The sequence below is a fragment of the Martes martes genome (genome assembly GCF_963455335.1).
Source record: "Martes martes genome assembly, chromosome: 11".
Taxonomy (NCBI): Eukaryota; Metazoa; Chordata; class Mammalia; order Carnivora; family Mustelidae; genus Martes; species Martes martes.
In genome coordinates, this window is record NC_137899.1 from 76,120,723 (window position 1) to 76,142,163 (window position 21,441).

Genomic DNA, 21,441 nt, shown 5'->3' on the forward strand with positions numbered 1-21,441 from the left:
TTTTTAATTTGTTTGTTTATTGTTTTGTTTGTCTGTTTCTTGTTTTAAGATTTTATTTATTTATTTGACAGACAGATCACAAGTAGGCAGAGAGTCAGGCAGAGAGAGAGGGGGAAGCAGGCTCCCCACCAAATGGAGAGCCCGATGTGGGGCTTGATCCCAGGACTCTGAAATCATGACCTAAGCCAAAGGCAGAGGCTTAACCCACTGAGCCACCCAGGTGCCCCCTTTTAATACATTTGAACAGATGTATTGGATGAACAGCACTTATTTGCAGTCATATCAGTGTCCTCAGATGGGCTATAAACATCCCATCTTTGAGTAATTAGTTAATACATTAACTTATTCTATTTGTTGTTGTCCTAAACACTGAAGAAGAAAACAGAGATATAAAGATTTATATGACACTTACATTGTTCAAGAAGTCTGTCTTATAAGGAAAATAAACTAGCAAACACAGTATAATGTCACATTAATTTAACAATTTTGAAAATAATTATTGAAAGTTATACACTGTATGATAGGTGGAGGGGATACAGCAGGAAAAGAAAAAAATCTATAAGGTCTTTGCCCTCATGGAGCTGACAGTGCAGTGTGTTTGGAGACGGGGGATTTTAGACGAGTAAACAGACAATTTGTGGTTACGGCTCAGGGGGAGGAAGTACAGGCGAGAATAGAACACATAGGAAGAAAATTAAACCTGGATTGCAGAAAGGCTCATGCATACATAATTTATATGAAACTATTTCAGTGCATTTGAATTTTCTTGGAAATAGAGGTCAGATTTTATTTCAAGGAATTTACTAATTTTTCTTCAGGGTAAGCTGGCACCTCGGTTGGTATTGGTATAAAACCAGAAAATGCCCTGTTAGGTGATGAGAGTAGGAGAATCCTTTCAAAAATTCAGAGCCCCCTTATTACCAATGGTTTCATCCAGTGGGAACCCCTGCAGAGTTCAAAAGGAAGAGAATCTGGCTCGGTATTTCCTTGAAAGTTCATTTTCCTAAAGTGCATGTGGAAGCAAGAGATCATGACATTTTAAGATCACAGTAATTCCTAAATGCCTATAAAATGATTTTTGCTAAACTATCATGATTTGTTTTATGATTTGTGTTTTCAGTGACCTGATTGGAAAGGTGATCATTTTGAACTCTTTTTTTTTGTTTTCCATTTTGAACTCTTAACTTGCTTATTAGGATCAGTTAATAATTCAGGCATCTATTATTGTGTTTTACTATTGGGGAGAGAAAAGCTACTCAGGGTGTTTACCTGTATGTTTCTTATATGATAAAAGATGTAAATATTAAGTGAAGGGGATTTAAAATAAGATTCTTACAGTAGAGTTTTATTTCCTTGGTCATCCTTGAACCACTGGCTGTCTCCATGCCTTGCCTCTGTCAGGCTCCTTTATTTCTGGGATTCACAGTAAAGCAAGGGTGAGGGTATAGCCACCTCTCCTCCTCCCTGAACCTCTCAGGAGTTTGATTGTCAGTGTCTTCTACCTGCCTCCCCGCAGGAATATCAAGGCTCTAAGAAAATGAGAAATAGCATTAGCATTGCTCCACAACCTTAGGAACGGGATCTAAAATTTAACTCTTGAGTTATGCAGTGTGTCACCAAAGGGAGAAGACCTAGAGAGGATACTAAATTTACCTTTCAGTGCTATAATTTGCAGTAATATTTGAAATAGCGATAGAAGCATAAAATGGGTTAAAATGTCACTGATAACCAAATTCCACATATAGTTTGAAGATGGGAAATCATCTGAAGCTGGGAAGTCTGAATCCATTGCCATGGTCCTCTTTGAATCATTCTGCGAAGTAATCATGAGTAACAGAGATAGCATAAGTAAATTAAGGTGAAGAAAAGGTTAAGATAAATGAGAAAAAATCTAAAATGTGACTGACCATTTATCTGGCTAGATGATTTCAAGCAGAACCCTCAAGACCAACTTTATCATGACTGAATTTAAAAAATCATCAACTTTGTTTTCCTGACGCAGCATGTATCAGTGTTACCATGGCAGTATTATTTCCAAGGTGGCCTCTAACCTCCATTTTATCATTTCATCTTTCAAGCAAAATAAACAAATGAGTGAATATCAGAATAAACTGTGTTGGGTTGGAATCACACTGTATTTTTATTTTATTTTATTTTTTATTTTTGGGAAAGGTTTTGTCAAGGCAGTGAATAGAAAGTCTATTTCGGAGAGGATTTAATAAGTAGTGATACTTGTTGTACAGAGAGGTATCATGAAGTGATTTGGATGTTAAAGGTCATGAGGGTTAGCTTCTGCTTTGCCTGTGGTGGCTCATACCAAATACACCTCAGAGCTTCTCAGAGGATTACTGTCCCCAGGAGAGGTGTATCATCTCTACACTGTGAGAAACATTTTAACAGAGAAAAATCAAGTACTTTTGATTCCGGATGTTGAGTTAACTCTAGAATGAAAACCAGGCCTTAGAAAGGACGTGGATATTTTATTGCTGAAGAATGAATGCAGAAGTCCATCAGAGACTGTTTACTTTGGGTCGTAGTCATGGGGTCCAACCAAACAAAGAGCTTCCATAAAGGATTCAGGGTTTTACAAAAAGGGAGGGAATACCAGGTAAATGGGATAGTTATAAAATAAATACCAGCAAAGTTAAATCAATATATCATGTGGTTGATATCCTTAATATATCATTCCTGTGAAGTAGGTTTTGTTCCTACCTCAGAGAGAAGAAAAGACAGAACTTGTTTTCCTTCTTTGCCTCTCAGCTCGCACTGAGCATGCTTGGAACCATTGCCCCACTCTGTTCTCCAGAATGCAATTGTCTAAAATAACAGTAATAGTGGTGAGGTTCTGACAGTAACACGGGTTTCTCTCTGTAAGCTTTTACAAATGCCAGCCAGTAACCCAGTGGCATTTCTACCATAAAATCTTAAGGCCAATCCATTTCCCCGCTTCCTTATTTTCTTGGTTTCAAATATATTTTTTATTGCCAATGGAAATAAAACCCAAAATTAGAGAGCGATGGTGTTACTTGTCTTTCTTAGTTGGTAAAGAGCTCCTAAAAGTCAACTTATATAGTATATAGCAATTTTAGCAGGCAGTTAATCATCCTATCTTTCTGGCAGTTGTTCCAGCTATGAAAAATTGTGTGGCTTTTATTGGTGGCTTCCTGCCCAGATAGAATAAAAAGCAAACAAAAATCATGGAATACCACTTGGAGGATGCTTTTCAAAAGTACATGGGTATAGACTATAAATCGCAATGCTTTGTTTCTTCTCTGTTATCTTTCAAGATGGATGGGAATTTTTGTACCATTGTGTATTGTCTCACTTGCTTGAGTTCCTGAAATCCAGTGAATGAGGTCAAACTGGTACAAACAGTTTTTCGTCAATGGTACCTATTCCTTGGTTTCTTTACTCTATTATCACTATGGTCACTTTTTCTGTATTTGTAGTAGTTTAAGCTATGAAGCACCTTGCTTCTGGGGGCAGGCAGGAAATAAGCTATTTGTACAACTTACGATGCATGTCACCAATCCTTAGATCCGTTTATGGAAAGGGTTTTAATCACTTGCAGTACCTGCCCATGCACTAACCTGTTTGAGTGGGCTTTGAGTGTCAGAGTCATCATAATAAGAATTCGCCTTTTGCAAGTTCTAGGGGTGAAAAATAAAATGTGGTAAAACTTTCCAAAATCAACACTGACAGTCAATTTCTGTATGCTATTTGTCTTAATACCAGCTTTATTGAGATATAATTCACATGCCAAACCATTTACCCATTTTAAAATACTCAATTCCATGGTTTTAGCAGATAGTGAAACGATCTCTATCAGTTTTAGAAGGCTTTCGGGGCCCGGGTGGCTCAGTTGGTCAAGCATCTGCCTTCGGCTTGGGTGGCAGTCTCAGGGTCCTGGGATTGAGTCCCTCATTGGGCTCTCTGTTCAGTGGGGAGTCAGCTTCTTCCTCTCATCCTCTGTCCATGCTCTCCCTCTTTCTCAAATAAGTAATAAAGTCTTAAAAAAATTTTTTTTTAGAATACTTTCATGACTCCATACCTGTAAGCAGGCATTCCCTAACTTCTACCCCATCCTAAACAGCTGCTGATTTGCTTTCTATCTCTATAGACTGCTGATTCTGGGCATTTCATATGCATGGAATCATGCACTTTTTATGACCGACTTCTTTCACTCAGTGTGATGTTCTCAAGATTCGCCCATGCTGTACTATGTGTCAGTACATCATTCTTTTTTATCACTGAGTAATATTCTATTTGTAGGAATACCCATTTATCCATTCAACAGTTGATATCTGGATTATTTCTACTTTTTTGCTTATTACAAAAAATGCTGCTGTGAACATTCGTGTTCAAGTTTTGGCAGAGACGTCTGTTTTCATCTCTCTTGGGCATGTACCAGCAACCAGGATTCCTGGATCATAGGGAAACTTTATGTTTCATATTTTGAGGACATGCCTCAAAGACCATTTTAAGGTTATTTTTGCAAAGTGCCTGCATCATTTTACATTCCCACCACAGGAGATGAAGTTTCTAATTTTTCCATGTCTTTTGGACTCTTATTATTACCTCTTTTTTTTTTTTTAAAGATTTTATTTATTTATTTGACAGATAGAGATCACAAGTAGGCAGAGAGGCAGGCAGAGAGAGAGAGAGGAGGAAACAGGCTTCCTGCTGAGCAGAGAGCCAGATGTGGGGCTCTATCCCAGGACCCTGGGATCATGACCTGAGCCGAAGACAGAGGCTTTAACCCACTGAGCCACCCAGGCGCCCCTATTACCTCTTTTTTATGATAACCATCCTAGCAGGTGTAAGGTGGTATCTCATTGTGGTTTTGATTTACATTTCCCCAATGGCTAATGAGTTTGAATATCCTTTCATTCGCATTTTTGGGAGAAATATCTGTTCAGATCCTTTGCCCCTGACTAAATTGAGTTGTCTTACTATTATGAGAGTCCCTAAATACTAGAGATAAAACTCTTTATCACATGTATGATTTGCAAAAATTTTCTCCCATTCTTTGGGTTATTTTTCCACTTTCTTGACAGTGTCCTTTAAAGCATAAAAATGTTTAATTTTTATGATGTCGTTTATCTATTTTTTTCTACTGTTGCTTGTGCTTTTGGTGTTATATCTAAGTATATGCTTTTTTAAAAATTGGTGCTAATATGGCACATTTGATACAAGTATAGGCTTTGGTATCACAGTCTTATTTTTTAATTCTAACTCTTCTGTGGACAAATTATTTAAGCTCCCTCAGGCTCAGTTATTTATCTGTAAGAGGGAGATACTGCTAGGACTTATGAATTGTTGTGGAGGGTCAAATGAAATAATATATATGAAATCCCTAGCATTTTGCAGGGCTGTGGTAAAACTCTATTAATGTTAGCTGTTACTATTATACTCCCAGTAATGATAAACTCTAGTGCTCTGAGAATTAAACTGAAGCCAAGCATTTTCTTACATTGAAGAAGTGCTTGAGAAGGTACATTTGTACTGCTTTATAGACAACGTTGCATTTGTCCTCCATGAAAACCAGGTGAAGTAGTCATAGTAGTTGTTCTTTCCATCAGGAGCTGCAGCTGAGAGATACAGAGCATTTTCCAAGATCATGTGACTGAAAAATGCTAGAGACAGGGTGAGAACCTGGAGTGGTCTTTTTTTCTTAAAATCACAAATTCAGTTTCTTCAGTAAAAGATTTATGGTAGGAGTCAAGTGACTGGTATTTTGTAGTCTTCATGTTGAGATAGTACCTCAGACAATCATATCAGGAAAAAAAAAGTTATTTTGTGAGAAATTAGCACTGATAGTGAACATTATGTAAGAATCATGGAGTTAGAACACATTTGACTAGAGGGGCACCTGGGTGGCTCAGTCAGTTAAGAGTCCGCCCTCAGCTCAGGCTGTGATCCCGGGGTTCTGGGATTGAGCCCTGCTATCAGACTAGCTGCTCGATGGGTATCCGACTACCTGCTTCTCTCTCTGAGTCCCCCTGCCTGTGCTTGCTTTCTCTCTCTCTCTCAAATAAATAAAAATTAAAAGCAAACAAACACATTTGACTAGAAAGTTTATGTTGGATAGCCATTACAAGTAATGGATTTTAACTATATGTTTCTTCTTTAATTAAAGTAATGAATTATAACTATATGTTTCTTCTTTAATTAAAAAGAACTTCCTTATTTCCAAAGTTACACATGCTCATAGTTAAACACTGGAGAATATAGATAACCAAAACCGAAAATATCCTTTCAGACATTTCCTTATATGCATACATTCCTAATATACTTATATTTAGAAGCATCTTATAAAATGGGCAGATAGATTTTTCTATTTAATGTTTGGATTCTTTAGGCATGAAGTTAAGTTAATTTATATTAGGATGCCTGTATGGCTATAAATTCTGGACTTCCAGAAGATTTTCAGATTTGATTCATTGTCTTTTTTTAAGCAGCAATTAATTATCTTTCCAGACTGTTTGAAATTCATTGACTACATTTACTATACTTTTCACTCATCTAGAGAAAGAAAAAGAACTTAATACAGTTTTCCTGGTAAAATTAGATCCTCATAAGTAATTAACTCTCAAATGCAAAATGGCTGATCTTTAGCAAAGCATGTTCTTCCTAAAGGTTTTTGAGCTGACTCAAATTGCTGTTACTTATAAATTCACCATTTTATGGATAAGCAGCAAACACTGCTTAAACATGTCCGGAATCAGAGAATGACTCCCTGACCTGACCTGCACCCCAGAGCTATTACTTTGGGGTGCACCCTTGAAGCCTGCAAGATTTACACAGGACTTTTGAGAGCCAAATATCACTACTATCTCAAGTGTTATTTTCACTAAAATTCACTGAGAATAATACATCTGACTATGAGATAATGTTGAATCTAAGTTGATAAAACAACTGTGATGTTTGAAATATTCTTTCTTTCTTTCTTTCTTCTTCTTTTTTTTTTTTTTTAAGATTTTACTTATTTATTTGACAGAGAGAGAGACAGTGGAAGAGGGAACACAAGCAGGGGCAGAAGGAGAGGGAGAAGCAGACTCCCACTGAGCAGGGAGCCCAGTGCGGGGCTGATCCTAGGACCCCAGGACCATGACCTGAGCCAAAGGCAGACACTAACACCTGAGCCACCCAGGCGCCTCTGAAGTATTATTTCTATGACTTTTTTTCTTTAAATCCTTATAAAGATGAGAATGACTTCTGGTCTCAAATCAATCCTTCCCATCATAGCCATTTATCAAAAAACAAAAACAAACAAACAAAAGAAGCAACCATCCCTCCCCCCCAAAAAACCAAAGCAAAATGATAGTGCTTTGCTGCAGAAATTTGAGATTTATTATCACAGTGTGTTCAAGTGAATCCCCGTCTTTCGTCTGCATTGAATTTAGCATTCCCTTCAATTAGGACTATTCAGATTATTTGGGCTAGTTCAAACTCATGGTAAATAAGTCAGATGATGAGAAAATCTCTGGTATATTTAAATTTGTCTACACAAAATATTTTAGAGTAATTTCTACTTAGTTCCTCAAGCATTAATTATATCATGCAAAAAGGAAAAAGGCTATTAGTCTTTGAGTATATCAATTTGTCAGTATTTGCAAGAAGTGTCATAGAACCAGTGTTTGTTGGATTTGCTCTTTTATTTCATTTGGCCAGTTAAAATATAAAGTGAAATACTGTGGAAACATGATGGTTTTATAGAGACAAAATAATTTTGAGCTGAAAAGGTCTAACACCTGACCTTAATCTTAAATTCTAGCACATGAAAATGTCAGATGTCTCTGTTGGATTAATAAAGTCAACTGTCAAGTGGAAAAATGATTATGAGCTCTAAATATGTGGTTTTAGGGAGATAGGTTTTGTGAAAATCAAGGCTTTAACAGTGGTTATGATTGAAAAATTATTTTCATTACAAGAAATTACAAGTCACTCTAGGGGCACCTGGGTAGCTCAGTTGTTAAGAATCTGCCTTTGGCTCAGGTCATGATTCTGGGTTCTGGGATCGAGCCCCACATCCAGCTCCCCGCCCAGCGAGAAGCCTGCCTCTCCTTCTCCCACTCCTCCTGCTTGTGTTCCCTCTCTTGCTGTGTCTCTCTCTGTCAAATAAATAAATAAAATCTTAAAAAAAAAGAAATTATAAGTCACTCTGTACAAAAATTGGAAGTATTATCCTAAGAAATGAAATTTTAAAAAATTTCTTCTATGTGTGTGTGTTTTTTTTTTTTTAAGATTTTATTTATTTATTTGACAGACAGAGATCACAAGTAGGCAGAGAGGCAGGCAGAGACAAAAAGGAAGGGAAGCAGGCTCCCCGCTGAGCAGAGAGCCCGATGTGGGGCTCGATCCCAGGACCCTGAGAACATGACCTGAGAGGAAGGCAGAGGCCTAACCCACTGAGCCACCGAGGTGCCCCTATGTGTGTATTTTTTAAAAATGAAGTGATAATATCTTTCCTCAATAGAACCTGAAGCCTCATAGAGTTAAGTGAATAGAACAGTGTATCCTGGGTACTAGACCCTTTTTTTTTTTTTTCAAAATTACTTTAACACTTTTATGTTATAAAGAACTGTATACCTTAGGGATGTCTGTTACCCCATATGTAAATATTAGCTAGTTTTGTTAGAAATAGCCAGAATTTTGGAAACTGACACAATTTCTAAGACCATTTTTTAAGCCCATTGTCACTATATACTGACTGGTTATGAATGAAGAAGGATAAAATTAATTAGAGATGAGAGGAAAAGATGGTGGGAGCAAATTTGAAGAAGAGAAGGACAGGGTGTATTGCTTTTGATTATTCCAGGCATATCTGCTTTGCTTCATGAACCACCTGACGTTCATTGATTCCCAAAGAAAGAAATATGGAAGTAGCAATCCTGACGAGGCATTCCTAAATTCTATCCAAGTATGTTTAATCTACTCAGGATTATTCAAAAGGAGTGGCGGCTGGAGTTTTACAGTGTCTAATGTTTCATAAAGTGTCTAAAGGTGTAGATATCTGGGGAATTTTTTGTTTTGTCTTTGTTTTTATATTTCTAAGATTGGCTTGAGGCAGGCATGGAGAACTCATTGGAGCAGAAATTTCATTCAATGTTACCAGTTTAACCTAACAGGATACATTTTTGTTTTCTCTAGGGTAAGTCTGGTGATTGCTAGGCAGCCTAAAGTCAATTGATTTTAGTTCTCATAATTCACTTTAAACCAAGTTTCTATTTCAGAATACAAATACGGGTTTACTGTGGTAAACCTATCAGGAAACACTAAATTTTATTAATAATTGTAAATGGCTAACTTGAGTTTTAATACTACTGAATATGTTTGGCTTGATAATGCTGGGCTATGGAACTCTGATAATCAGACCTATTTAATATGTAATATACATATTAAAATGGGCACAGATTACACAGGAAGCTTTTGATAGAGGCAGCCAACAAAGTGTATTATTTTAAAATGAGCTTGAAACTCATTCATGGGAATGATCATCACATCTTAGGTATGGACCAGAAGATGTATGTTTATATATTTTCTAAAGAGATGAAAAGATTTCTTTTTTAATTTCCTGCTAATGTCTTATGGTATTTGGAATTTATAGATAGTAAAATTCTATTTACTTGTAAATTTGGTATATTTCAATAATCTCAAACATACTGAACATGCAATATTTGTTAATAGATGGAGTGTATTTTTCTTTCTACTAGATCTTCTATAGATCCCTTCCTTTCTGTCTTCAATGCCATTACCCTTGTCTCAAGTCTTTCAACTATCTGATAGTCATGATCTTCTGCTGTTGGCCTTTTCTGGATGAGCAGATTGTTAAATTTTCAGGAAGTCTGTGAGCTCATTGTTAAGTACAACAAGTATTAAAAATTGGGTGATAAGTTAAGTGAAACTTACACTTAAATTGTATTAAATTGTATTAAATACACTTAAATTGTATTAAATTGTATTAAAACAAATGTAATAAAAACTCAAAAATTGTTACTGCCTAATTTGATATTTTACTATCATCTATGCCATTGAGGTTATTTACCTTCATTGTAGCTGAAAGGTGAATGTACTATATAATAATATGCAACTGTGTATCTCTTCCAAACTATGTTTAATGACTTCACATTTGGTAGTTTGAAACTGGTCAGAGTGGGAGTATTTACACCACAGAAATTGGCAAATGACTTAAGTCCTTTTTTTTTTCTCCTGGAGAAGGGCTGGTTGAAGATTTGCCTGAGTACCACCCCACTCCCTGCAGTCTGCCAGCTTTTAGTCTTCCTGTGTCTAGGCTTTTTATCTCTTTGGAGATTGTTTTGTCTTATCCATACTAGTTAGAAACAATATACTTAAAAATAACGGAAAGAAAAGAACCGGAGTATCCTGTCTCATTATTGACCATACTAGCTTCACTAGTTTCCATCATAAATTGTTCTTTATTAGAGGTATAGAGGGCAGGTGTGTTGTAACTGCTGTGGGATGAGGAGACAGAATGTAAAGTCATGATTCCCACCCTCAAGTAATGATTCAGAAGTGATAATTAGGTTAACAAACCAGTACAAACTATTCATTAATCCTTCAGCTATAGTCAATTCATTTAATAAATAACTTGTTGCTGAAGACCTTGTACTATAAGAACAACATTGTGTAGGGATATTGATTGAGAGTCCATTCTGTCATCATTCATAGATCATTTTATACTTAAAAAGACTGGACTTCTGCCCTTATAAACTCCTAGTATCTTGTTATTTGGGGCAGCTTTTTAAAAAAAAAGATTACTTATTTGAGAAAGTGTTCAGTGGGGAGGGGTGCAGGGAGAGGGAGAGGGAAACTCAAACAGATTCCATGCTGAGTGCAGCAACTAATTCGGGGCTTGATCTCAGGACCATGAGAACAGACATGAGCCAAAACCAAGAGTCAGACACTTAACCAACTGAGCCACCCAGGTGTCCCTGGGACAGTTTTTGTTTGTTTGTCTGTTTGTTTGTAAGACTACTTTTAATATAGAATGTGTAGTGGCTTGTTTTTTCCTCTGGGAAGGAGTCTACTATCATTCCTGATACTTTTTCTCAGTCCCATTAGTTCAGAGGTATTGGTGTTTTATACAGATGTGTTCTATAAGAGATGACACACTGGTATTTTTATACGTTGGATTGTTTATTCTCATATTTATGCATACACCATTTCCCATCTGCCAGAAGATTTAAAACAGTGTCAGATTCCAAGTCTATATTGGATACCAAATCAAGTGAATATTTACATCTGTCCCATCTCTTTGTTTTAGCTGGACCAGACCAATTTTGACGAAAGGGTATAGACAGCGCCTGGAATTATCAGACATATACCAAATCCCTTCTGCTGATTCTGCTGACAATCTGTCTGAAAAATTGGAAAGGTATGTTCATGCACAATGTTCATTAGTTGAAGGGAGGAATTAACACTGTTAATTATTTATATTATTAATACTCTATTTAGATGAAGGAGAACTAACTTACTAGATGGCTTAAATCTCAAAATGGTGTCTTTAATTTCTTGCTGAAGTGTCGATCAATTAAAAATTAAACAATGAAAGTTTGAAGGATTAACCATTTTCCTGGTAAATGACTTTTTTCTGAAATAATTCTGAGAAGTTACTTGTCTTTAAAGAACATGAAATGGATATTGTAAAGACTGAAGTAGCATCTTTATGGAGCAAATTGTGTATGTTTGCCTCCAAAATCTTAATTTGTGACTACGAATACATATACTTGCAAATCCTAAGGTAATGGCTATTGGATATAAAAAAATGTAAATATTTCATATTTTTGAGTACATATTAAATGATAGGTATAGTATTTCCTCTCAGCTCTTGGAAGAAAGCATCACTACCTCCATCTTGCAGAGAGCAAACTGAGACTCAGAGAGGTGATGGAATTTTCCATCTAACCCCTCACAGTGCCACAATTCTAACACAGATCTGCACTTATCTCCTCCTCATGTTCAGTGCTTCCCATTGTAGGCAAGTTCTCAGAGTTCCCTTTTCTAGGTATTGGTTAAAACCCTTTTGATTGCCAGTGACAGAATCCAATAACTAGCTTAAGTAAATAGAAGGAATTTGTTGGCTCCTGTACCTACTTGTGTGAGGGGCATAGGCAGAGAACTGGCCTTAGGGACTCAGTGGAACCAGAGAGTCTGATAACACTTGGTGGCATTTGCTTGTGTGGTTTATTATTTCGGGTTCCTTTGTGCACGGGTCCTTAGAACTCTGCTCATTTCTCTAAAAACCACAAAGAAAAGAGACCTTTCTCCTTGGTCAAATGTGAAAAATCCCAGAGACTCTAGGGTCACACACTCGCTCCTTAGACCAAAGGAAAAAAAAAAGAAACAAAAAGAAAAAGCTACTAAAGGACCCAAAATAAAAAAAAAAAAAAAGTTGAGACTTGTAATTTGTTTACCTTATTTACAATCAACTCATTTTCCTTTAAAATATTTTCAAGGCAAAGTAAGACATTCAGTCTTATTTTTCTTGATTTTATTCAAAGAATTAGGCTAGTGGGAATAATAGATTCCTATTTCCAAGATCAAGGCCCAGCTTCTCTTATCGAGGACTTAGTGTGTGGAAATGCCATGAAAGCAAGGATATTTTGGTTGGTTTGGTTTGGTTTGGTTTAGAATAGGGTCTGGCATATAGTAGATGCTCAATAAATATTTTTTTAATGAATGATAATTGAATGTGAAATGACTAGCATTATGTAAAACCTGTAATATTGTTACAGAGATAAGATATATAAATATAATACATTGTAGGTATATCAGCAAGTTCACAATAAAATAGTAGATATTGAATACCTAAGTTCTGAATGGATGCTGAGGGAAAAATTTATCAGAGAAGGGGTAGGTTAATAAAAGACTGTGTACTCCAGATTAACTTTTATTTATGGCCAAATAGAGGATGCCTGAATTTGTAGGATTATCTGGCCTAAGACTTTTTTCTTCTGTTTTTATTATATCTCCCATATCAATTCAATTAAAAATATACCTATTTTTTAATTCAACAACTCTGTGCCAGCATAAGTCCGTAAGTTCTGTCTTTCTTACTTTTGTCTTTATTTTGTATCTGTTTTAACCCTATGCACTTCTTTTCTTAAAAATTTTATTCTATTATAATAAAAAATTTAAAAAACTAAAATTATTATTTAGAATTTATTGAAACATTTTGGAAGACTGACATACCACTTCTAGTACTTTGTACCTCTGCATCATTAGAAGTGACCCTGGCCTCCCATATCATAACTGCCTTGTGACAAAGGTCCTTGGTGGTCACCACTTTGTTGAGGCCTACTGGCCTCTTGGGCTCTGTTTGTGGTATTGAACCCTTTACATCACCCCTTTGTGCAACCTGCTCATCTCTTCCATGAAAAACTACAAAACTGATAAGTATAGAGCTTCTTCCTTTGTAATTTAACTCTCAGTGTTTGGGATTCTTACTGTGTCTCTCACGGTGCTGAGGAAACCACATCAATTCCTCTTCCCTGCTCATTCCCTCTCTCAGGCTGTCCATTGTTCAAATCCCACCCATTAAAATAAATTCTCCCACCTGGACTTTCCCTCAGGTTGCTGCCTCAATCTTTTTTTTTCCCCCCTTGTTTCATAGCTGTTATTTCTCTGCTCTCCTGATCTCTCCACTTCTTCACCTTACCTTTATACCTCAGTTCCTTGAAATATGGTTTCCATGTCTGCTGTGTTGCTAAAGTAAGATTGACCAGGGTCACCAGAGGTCCCTTAATGTCAAATAAAATGGACTCTTTCCTACATGACTTCATGTTGACTACTTCTTCCCACCTTGAAACCATTTCTTTGGTGTATGTACCACCTCTCTTTCCTGACTTTCTCATCTGACTCATTCTTCCTTTAAAAGAGAGGTTGAATCTGCCTCCATACTTAGCTACTTACCCTGTTGTGAGTCATTGAATGATATGGATTGGAACAAGTCCTGTGTATTAGTGAAAGAGTGAAGAGGTGGATAGATGGGAGAGGGTGATTAGGCATTGTAGACAGTAAGCTTCTTGGGGCAGCCGGAGTCCGTGCACAGAGACTGCCATGTTGCCGTCACATCCCACTTGTTCCCGTGTTCTTCCTTTGGTGTAACTTAAAACCACTTCTGATAATCATAGAGGAATAGTAATGGACATAGCTCTTAATGAAATGTAAAACCTTCACTTGTTATTGCCTGTGAAATTTTCATCTCTGTACAGTTTAGTAATGAAGGCCAGGGTAACATTTAGAGATATATTTTAACCATTTGGAAAGAGAAAGAGCTTTCATTAACAGATAGAAGTGGCTATAATGTAAATATAATCCATTGATGAACTTTTGGTTTTTATTTATTTTATTTTATTATTATTTTTTAAAGATTTTATTTATTTATTTGACAGAGATCACAAGTAGGCAGAGAGGCAGGCAGAGAGATAGAGGGGGAAGTAGGCTCCCTGCCGAACAGAAAGCCCAACACGGGGCTTGATCCCAGGACCCTGGGATCATGACCTGAGCCGAAGGCAGAGGCTTAACCCATTGAGCCACCCAGGTGCCCCAAACTTTCGGTTTTTAAAAGAAAAGTTATTTGATACTACAATTCTTTCAGACTATATGGTGTCTTTTCCTACCAGAAAATATAGAATGTTATTCTGTTCTAATTTTCTAGAGACTTTTACTCTAATAAATGACTTTAATAGTTGAAAATGAAGTTTGACAGTATTTGTTTTATACCCTTACATTTAATAACAGCCATTTAGACAAGTTTTTCTAATGTTAAGTAACAGAAAAATCTACCTGACCTTTTACATTGAGGTTTTGTGTTTTTTGTTGCTGTGTTGTTTTTTTTTTTTTACTTTTAAATTTTGTAAAATCTACTAAAGTTTTAAGCAAGTAAAGATCAAAAGGTGAAGGGGGAAAAAGTTAAATTTTTGCTTATTTTTCACTTTGTCCCAAGCACAATAATGTATATTTGTAAGAGTTGTACTTTCTTTGTCCACCTATTGCATTGCTCTTAAGCAAGAATCTTTCTTTAATACATACAATCTGACCTTGTCATGGAGTCAACTCCCTGAAAATTGATATATGGAGAAGAATCAAATTCTGCAAGATACCTGACTGACTGTTGGTGTTGGAAGGTCTCCACAAGGTGTTTTTGTCTCTCCAGTCACTTGGGTTAATCTCCTTGGATGTCTTTCTGAGACTAAAACTATGTTAAGGGAAATAGAACAACTCAAATATTTGTACATGCAACTTATTGGTCCTGTTTTTCATTCTTTTGCAGAGAATGGGACAGAGAGCTGGCATCAAAGAAAAACCCCAAACTCATTAATGCCCTTCGGCGATGCTTTTTCTGGAGATTTATGTTCTATGGAATCATATTATATTTAGGGGTAAGGATCTCATTTGTAAATTTATTATGGATAATAAGTGTATTCATTATTATGATTTTATTAATCTAAAAGACTTATATTCATTTTTATGACGAGGGTAATCTCGTGTTCAGCTAAAAGGACTAATTCAACTCCAAATACAAAGAAACCACTAAAACTCTAGTAGAGACAAGTAAAAATGCCCTAAGGTGCCCTGGAATGCAGGTGGCAATCTCCTTTAAAGTGGGTAAATAAATAAATAAATAATGGTGTCAGTAAAATAAATTTTTTTGAAGAGGTTTATTTTCTGTTATGATCCCAAATCATGTTATCTTACTAGAATATCAAATTGCTGGTGCGTTTATTCTTCTGTATTTGACAGTAGAATTTCAAGATATAACATCAATTGAAGAATGAAGTCAAGTTTAGCCAATTATCTATATGAATATCTGTAATATTTTGAAATCATATCTGCATACTGAGTTTCAAGGAAAAATAGCAAAAATTTAAAATTTGGCAGTGAGGTGCTGTTGCAGTATATTTTCTCAGTCTTCTGTGTCTCCATCAGTGAAAAGAGAGTTCTATGCCTGAAAGCCCCAGGCTTTCTCGTGTTTATATGCAGTCTGAGATATTTCCCAGCTGCTGTTAAATTTGACTTGGATCTATTATTTTTTATATCACCAGAGCATCATTTCATATCCTTGGTTATAACCTATAAAAGGCAATGATGGGTTGAAACTTGTTTAGTCTTTAAGTAAAGGCTGTGTATAGTATTTGCTTTGGTAAAAGTACCATCTGGATTCACATATTTTCATATTGGTCTTCATGCATTGGAGAATTAGAAGTGCCATCAAGTCTCCCAAAAAGATGTCATTCAAGTTGTATGTTTTTAAGAATTTGTAGTTTTGTACATAACAAGAAAAAATGCATTTAAAAATTTATCTCAACAAAGATGATCACATTTAGATCCAGAATGTTCTGCAATGCTCCTGACAATCACCTGGAAACATTCTTCTGGCTTTTGAAATTATCTGTCATCCATCCATCCATCCATCCACCCACCCACATCTATGTACCTACCTACCTACATACCTATCTGTCTATCTATCTTTCTTCCGCTCTATTCCTATAGAAACCTGCAACAGTTTGGTGGTAAAAATATTTTTTCGTAAATATGAATAAGGTAGCTCAAGAACTAATTATCTTTTAAGATGCCTTTGAGGTGATTTTTCTCTGTGAGAGCACTCAGAACTTTGGGAAATAGTTTTATCCATAGCGTCTGACTCTATTTGACTTAATTTAAAAAAATCTTTTATTGTTGTTTTAATGATTATACGGTATACTTTTGAGTCAGTGTATAGCAATACAATTCACTCTGGTCACACATAAGAATGTAACATTCTCAATAAGTTATTGTTGGATTGACGTGAATAACACTTCCAACAATTGTTATGTCATGACTGAGATGGTGATGAGACTGACAGTTCTCCTCAGTCATGGTCTCCATCACAAGCTGCTTCCACTGATTAACATAAGCACTACCGAGTAGAAGCAGGAAGAGAGGCCTCATGATCAAGCACCTTTTATGCCCTGGCTTCTGAAATAATTTATCCAGCAGCATCAAAGATTCATGCAAACAAAAACACTCACTAAATATCAAAGTTAAGATAATACATGAGCATATTTATCAATTTTTTTTGTCATGTGTACAAAACCACGACGAATACAGTTTAATATTTATTGAGTTTAATGTTTATTTTACCTAATCTATTCCAAGTTCAGCATTAAGTCCTTTATGCAGATTGTTTTATTTAATTCTAGTAACTCCATGGAACATATATTATTATCCCTAATATACAGAAAAGGAATTTGAAACTCAGAGAAATTATGAAACTTCTCAGAGTCACACATATGGTAAATTTGAGTGATAGGTCTCTTTAGCTCCAAAGTCTATGAACCTTCTGCAATAGCAGATTATAATTGTGATATCATTATATTTGTAATGATTATATTTAGTTACTCAACAGAATGGTGTCTCTGGTAACCAGTCTTTGGTCTGCTGAGTTTTCTTTGCATCTTCTCAGGAGACCCAGGTTAACAGACGCTGAAAGAATGAGGATTCTTCCAGGGTCATCTCGGGGGCAAATCTGCAGAAAGTTCACAGTAGGAAGCAGGATGGGGACTAAAGAGAATCTTCTCCCTTGCTTATGCTCCAGAAGGAACTGTGTGAAATCCACCCAAGGACCAGTAGTGCTAGGTTCAAACTTACAAAGTTAAGGGAGAATGGAGTGGGAATGGAGAAGGACTCATTCTTAAACTTCTCAAGTCTTCAACATATCCCAGCAAAAGGAATCTGAAAGCTTTTCCCGTGGGTGGTATTGGGGGATGAGGCACTCCAGCTACCCTGAGCCCTGGGTTGTAGGTCTGGAACCATCCGCATGTTTGAAAGGCCATAGTTTACTTCTGCTAGCTCACCTTCTACTGATAACCAATAGAACTTTGGTGAGAAGAGGGGTGGATGGGAAAAGCAGCTGAAACAAGTATGGTGGGCATGGAGAGGAAAATTTACATTGGTCATGGTACAGGTGTGGCGAGACTGGAGATTTCTCACCCTTGTCCCAGAGAAAAGGCCTCACTGAGTCTGTGAAGTTTCAAGTAGTGAAAATCTTGAACACTTAAGTCTTAAAGAATTTATATAACCATGTGGTCAATAAGACCAATGGAGCTTTTCAGGGTGCCTCATCTCAGGACTCCATACTTTTTGTCACTTCCAGAAGAAAAGAAGGGGAGAAAATGTAACTGTTCTTATAAGACCTCTGTCTTTTTAAACAACTTACACCAATGCTTTAGTATTGATGGTATTCTCTTTGACCATTCCTTTTTTTTTTCTCTGTGTATATCAGCTTGGTAATTGTTTAAAGTCCATGAAATGACCAAAGATTCTTGAAATTGCTGTAATGCCACTCTTGGTAAAAGGTGGACATGCTTTCAAAATGTCCTATACATTCTTAGTCCCTCTGAATAAGGGCAGTTGTGATGTAAGGAGCATTTGGTTGGTTTTAGGACTGATGGAAAAAGTACTATGACATCTGCTCTCGACTGTGAAAGGTTAAAAAGCAAAAAGGAAATGCCATCATAAAGGAGCTTGTCTCTCTGTAAGAGTTGATATAATTTTAAATCATATTAGCTATGGCCTCTCTTCATTAGTTAGCTCTGTGCTTGTTTTTTTCTCCATCTGACTCAGCAGCCAGATAAAACATTATCTTTCACATTTAAGACTCATAGCGTAGAAGAGAAACTAGGAGACTGGCTATTGAAAAGCTGAGCATGAGAGTCAATTAAGGATCTTGAGAGGCAAGCCAAGTGCAGGGAGTTCTGTAAGCAGATTACTGAGAGAAGATGGTTATCCTTTCTCGGGTCCTAGGCAGCTCTGGGCATATTTCCATTATCAAGGTGAGATGCGTGTCAGGGCAGGTTGGGTCAAACTCCTTTTACTCATTAAATCCCAAGAAGGTTAAGGACGTAAAGGAGAAGCCCTAGTACTAATGTGACTAGAGTTCTCAAGTCCCGCGGTCTGTATTGAAGAAGATCTTTGTCCGTTATGGTTTGGCAAAGACATTGAATGGGGATTTGAATACAAGCCTACTGATAAGGAAAGGAGAGTGTTTGGGGAATTCTGCACACAGATCCTGGTTTAGGCTTTGACTTATGTTATGTCCCTTTCACATGATTGTCTACCTAAGGACAGCTATCTCTAGCAAATCTCTTCTTGTAGATGCCTACTAGGTAGGACCCCTTTCTCACCTTCCTTCCCATGCCTACCTCTCCCCATCTGTAGCTCCCTCTCTAATCCCAGCAGTGACTTGCCTGCTGTATTCCTTAAACCGGCCCTGTATCCTATTTCTACTCCCTACTAGAACCCCATCTCTAAAACACACTTCCTTGTGCTCTCTACCTGAGTGAAGACAATCTACACCTTTCCTCAGTTCCTCTGGTAAGAAGAGTTTGAAGTTCTTGGGGTTTGGATTTCTTTGAAACATAAGGAATTTTTATATCACTCTTTAAAGTATCCAGCAGTGCCACCCCAGATATTGTGATTTAATTCGTTTGGTACCTGGGATACTAGTATCCTTGTCAAGGTCCCCTGGTGATTCTGATTCATGTAGACAAGCACCATTATCACTGAATGCATCTGACTTTTGCTAGAATCTAAGGGAGGCATTGGGTGGCCCACTTTGAGAGAACTTTTTAGGATTAGTTTGATTTTTTTCTTAATGATAATATGGAAAAATTTAAAAACATATAAAAATGAATGTTAACTCTTAATGACAAAAGAGCAATGCTTCTCAAACTTTAATATACATATTAAAGATTTATTTATTTATTTGAGAGGGAGGGAGAGAGAGAGAACAGAAGTGAGGGCCAGAGGGAGAGGAAGAGAGAATCTCAGGCAGACTCTATACTGAGCATGGAGCCTGACATGGGGCTCAATCTCATGACACTGAGATCAGGACCTGAGCTGAAACCAAGAGTCAGGGTCTTAACCAACTGTGATACCACAGCACCCCACCTTGAAGGCTAAACTGGGAATCCAATACCATGTCCAGTAGAATACCATATCTAAGACAAAGTGCATCTCCTGTTCACTCATGTAGAATTTTGGAACAAAATTGAATTGTAAATTAGGAATTGTTTGTGATCATATTTTTTAAAACTTACACTGATTATGAGGGCATCCAGGCCTTCCTTTCCTGGTGGGAGTATGCTGCATTTTTTAGCTCTTATAGTTAACCACTATCTAATAGTGACTAATGAATAAGATAAGTTGAAATAAAATAAAATATATGGGATGCACTCAAGTATGTATTTTTTTTTTCAAAAGAGGGATTTTTTTTTTTTTTTTTCATAACTCCTCTTGGGTGTGCTCATGCCTTGTTGCCACAAGTTTGTTTTACGATCTTGGGACAAATCGAAGAACCTGCCTGGATCTCAGTTTCCTTGACTATATGGTGGAAAGAGCTGTAGTAAAGTGTATAACTTCTGTGATCTCTTCAACCTTTTAAATTATGTGTCCATGCTATGGGTTCTAGAGAAGTGGCATTTATCTTAAATCACAGTGATCTAAACTTATAACATGATTTGCTGAGTGGATGTTGAACTAATCATAATCCTTTCACTAATGGTCAGTTGAGAGAGAAACAGTTCATGTTATAACTTTTCCATTTCAATTTATGGTTATGAATAAGAGGAAGGCTTTGGAGTCAAATGGTTGGTTCAAAGCCTAGCTTTACCACTTGGTAGCTGTGTGACACTGGGCAAGTTTTTCAAGCTTGAATAGATTGCAGTACATAGCAAGTGCTTTGTAAATGATAGCTATTACTATATCTTTAAATAGAATATCTACCTACCTGCATGAATACTCATGTCATTTGCATTTCCCTCTAAATGCTTCAAGTAATCTTAAAGCACCCATATGATTTTTATAGGGCACAGAAATCTGTTTTGCTAATGTTTAAAAATGATAGCTATTTTCTAAGCTTTATTTCAGAAATTAAAATTAATACTTTAATGCATCTTCCATTATTGCATTTTCTGGATTAAACCTGTTATTCCTGCTATTCAACAAATCCAAAAACTTTTTCCTATAAAATATGAAGAATATAGCTTAGATTTCTAGTGAGGATGTTGCTGAAAAGTTAACGAACCAGTAAACCCTAAAAGGAAAATAGCAAAAGCAAAACATTTTGTATTAAGCATTGAATCTAAAAACACAATTAAGAGGTAGACAGAATCTCAATATTTTTTGAGATTCTAATCTTGGTATGGTATACAAACAATTTTATAAAAACTACAAACAATTGAGGCAGGGAATAGGTGTTATTTTCTATGCCAAATATGGACAAATTCTTCCTTTAGCACTTAGTATAAAGCCAGAAATTACCATCAGACTTTAGTGTATCAAGATAAACAAAAACTTGACACTCTTTTTATCGTGTCAAAAGAAGGATCTGAAGCCTTTGCTTTGGTATGTAAGCCAGTACTCTTTGTATCTAAT

General features: G+C 36.4%; 1 protein-coding gene across 1 annotated transcript in view; it reads left to right on the forward strand.

The window, feature by feature from the left end:
* Positions 1–21,441, forward strand: part of CFTR (CF transmembrane conductance regulator) — a gene marked incomplete at both ends in the record, with an annotated part of 166,451 nt that overhangs the window by 18,143 nt on the left and 126,867 nt on the right. Inside the window, 2 exons of the mRNA XM_080818680.1 lie at positions 11,288–11,398; positions 15,299–15,407. Of these exons, the coding sequence (XP_080674806.1) occupies positions 11,288–11,398; positions 15,299–15,407 (220 nt within the window). The remainder of the gene's footprint in view (positions 1–11,287; positions 11,399–15,298; positions 15,408–21,441) is intronic.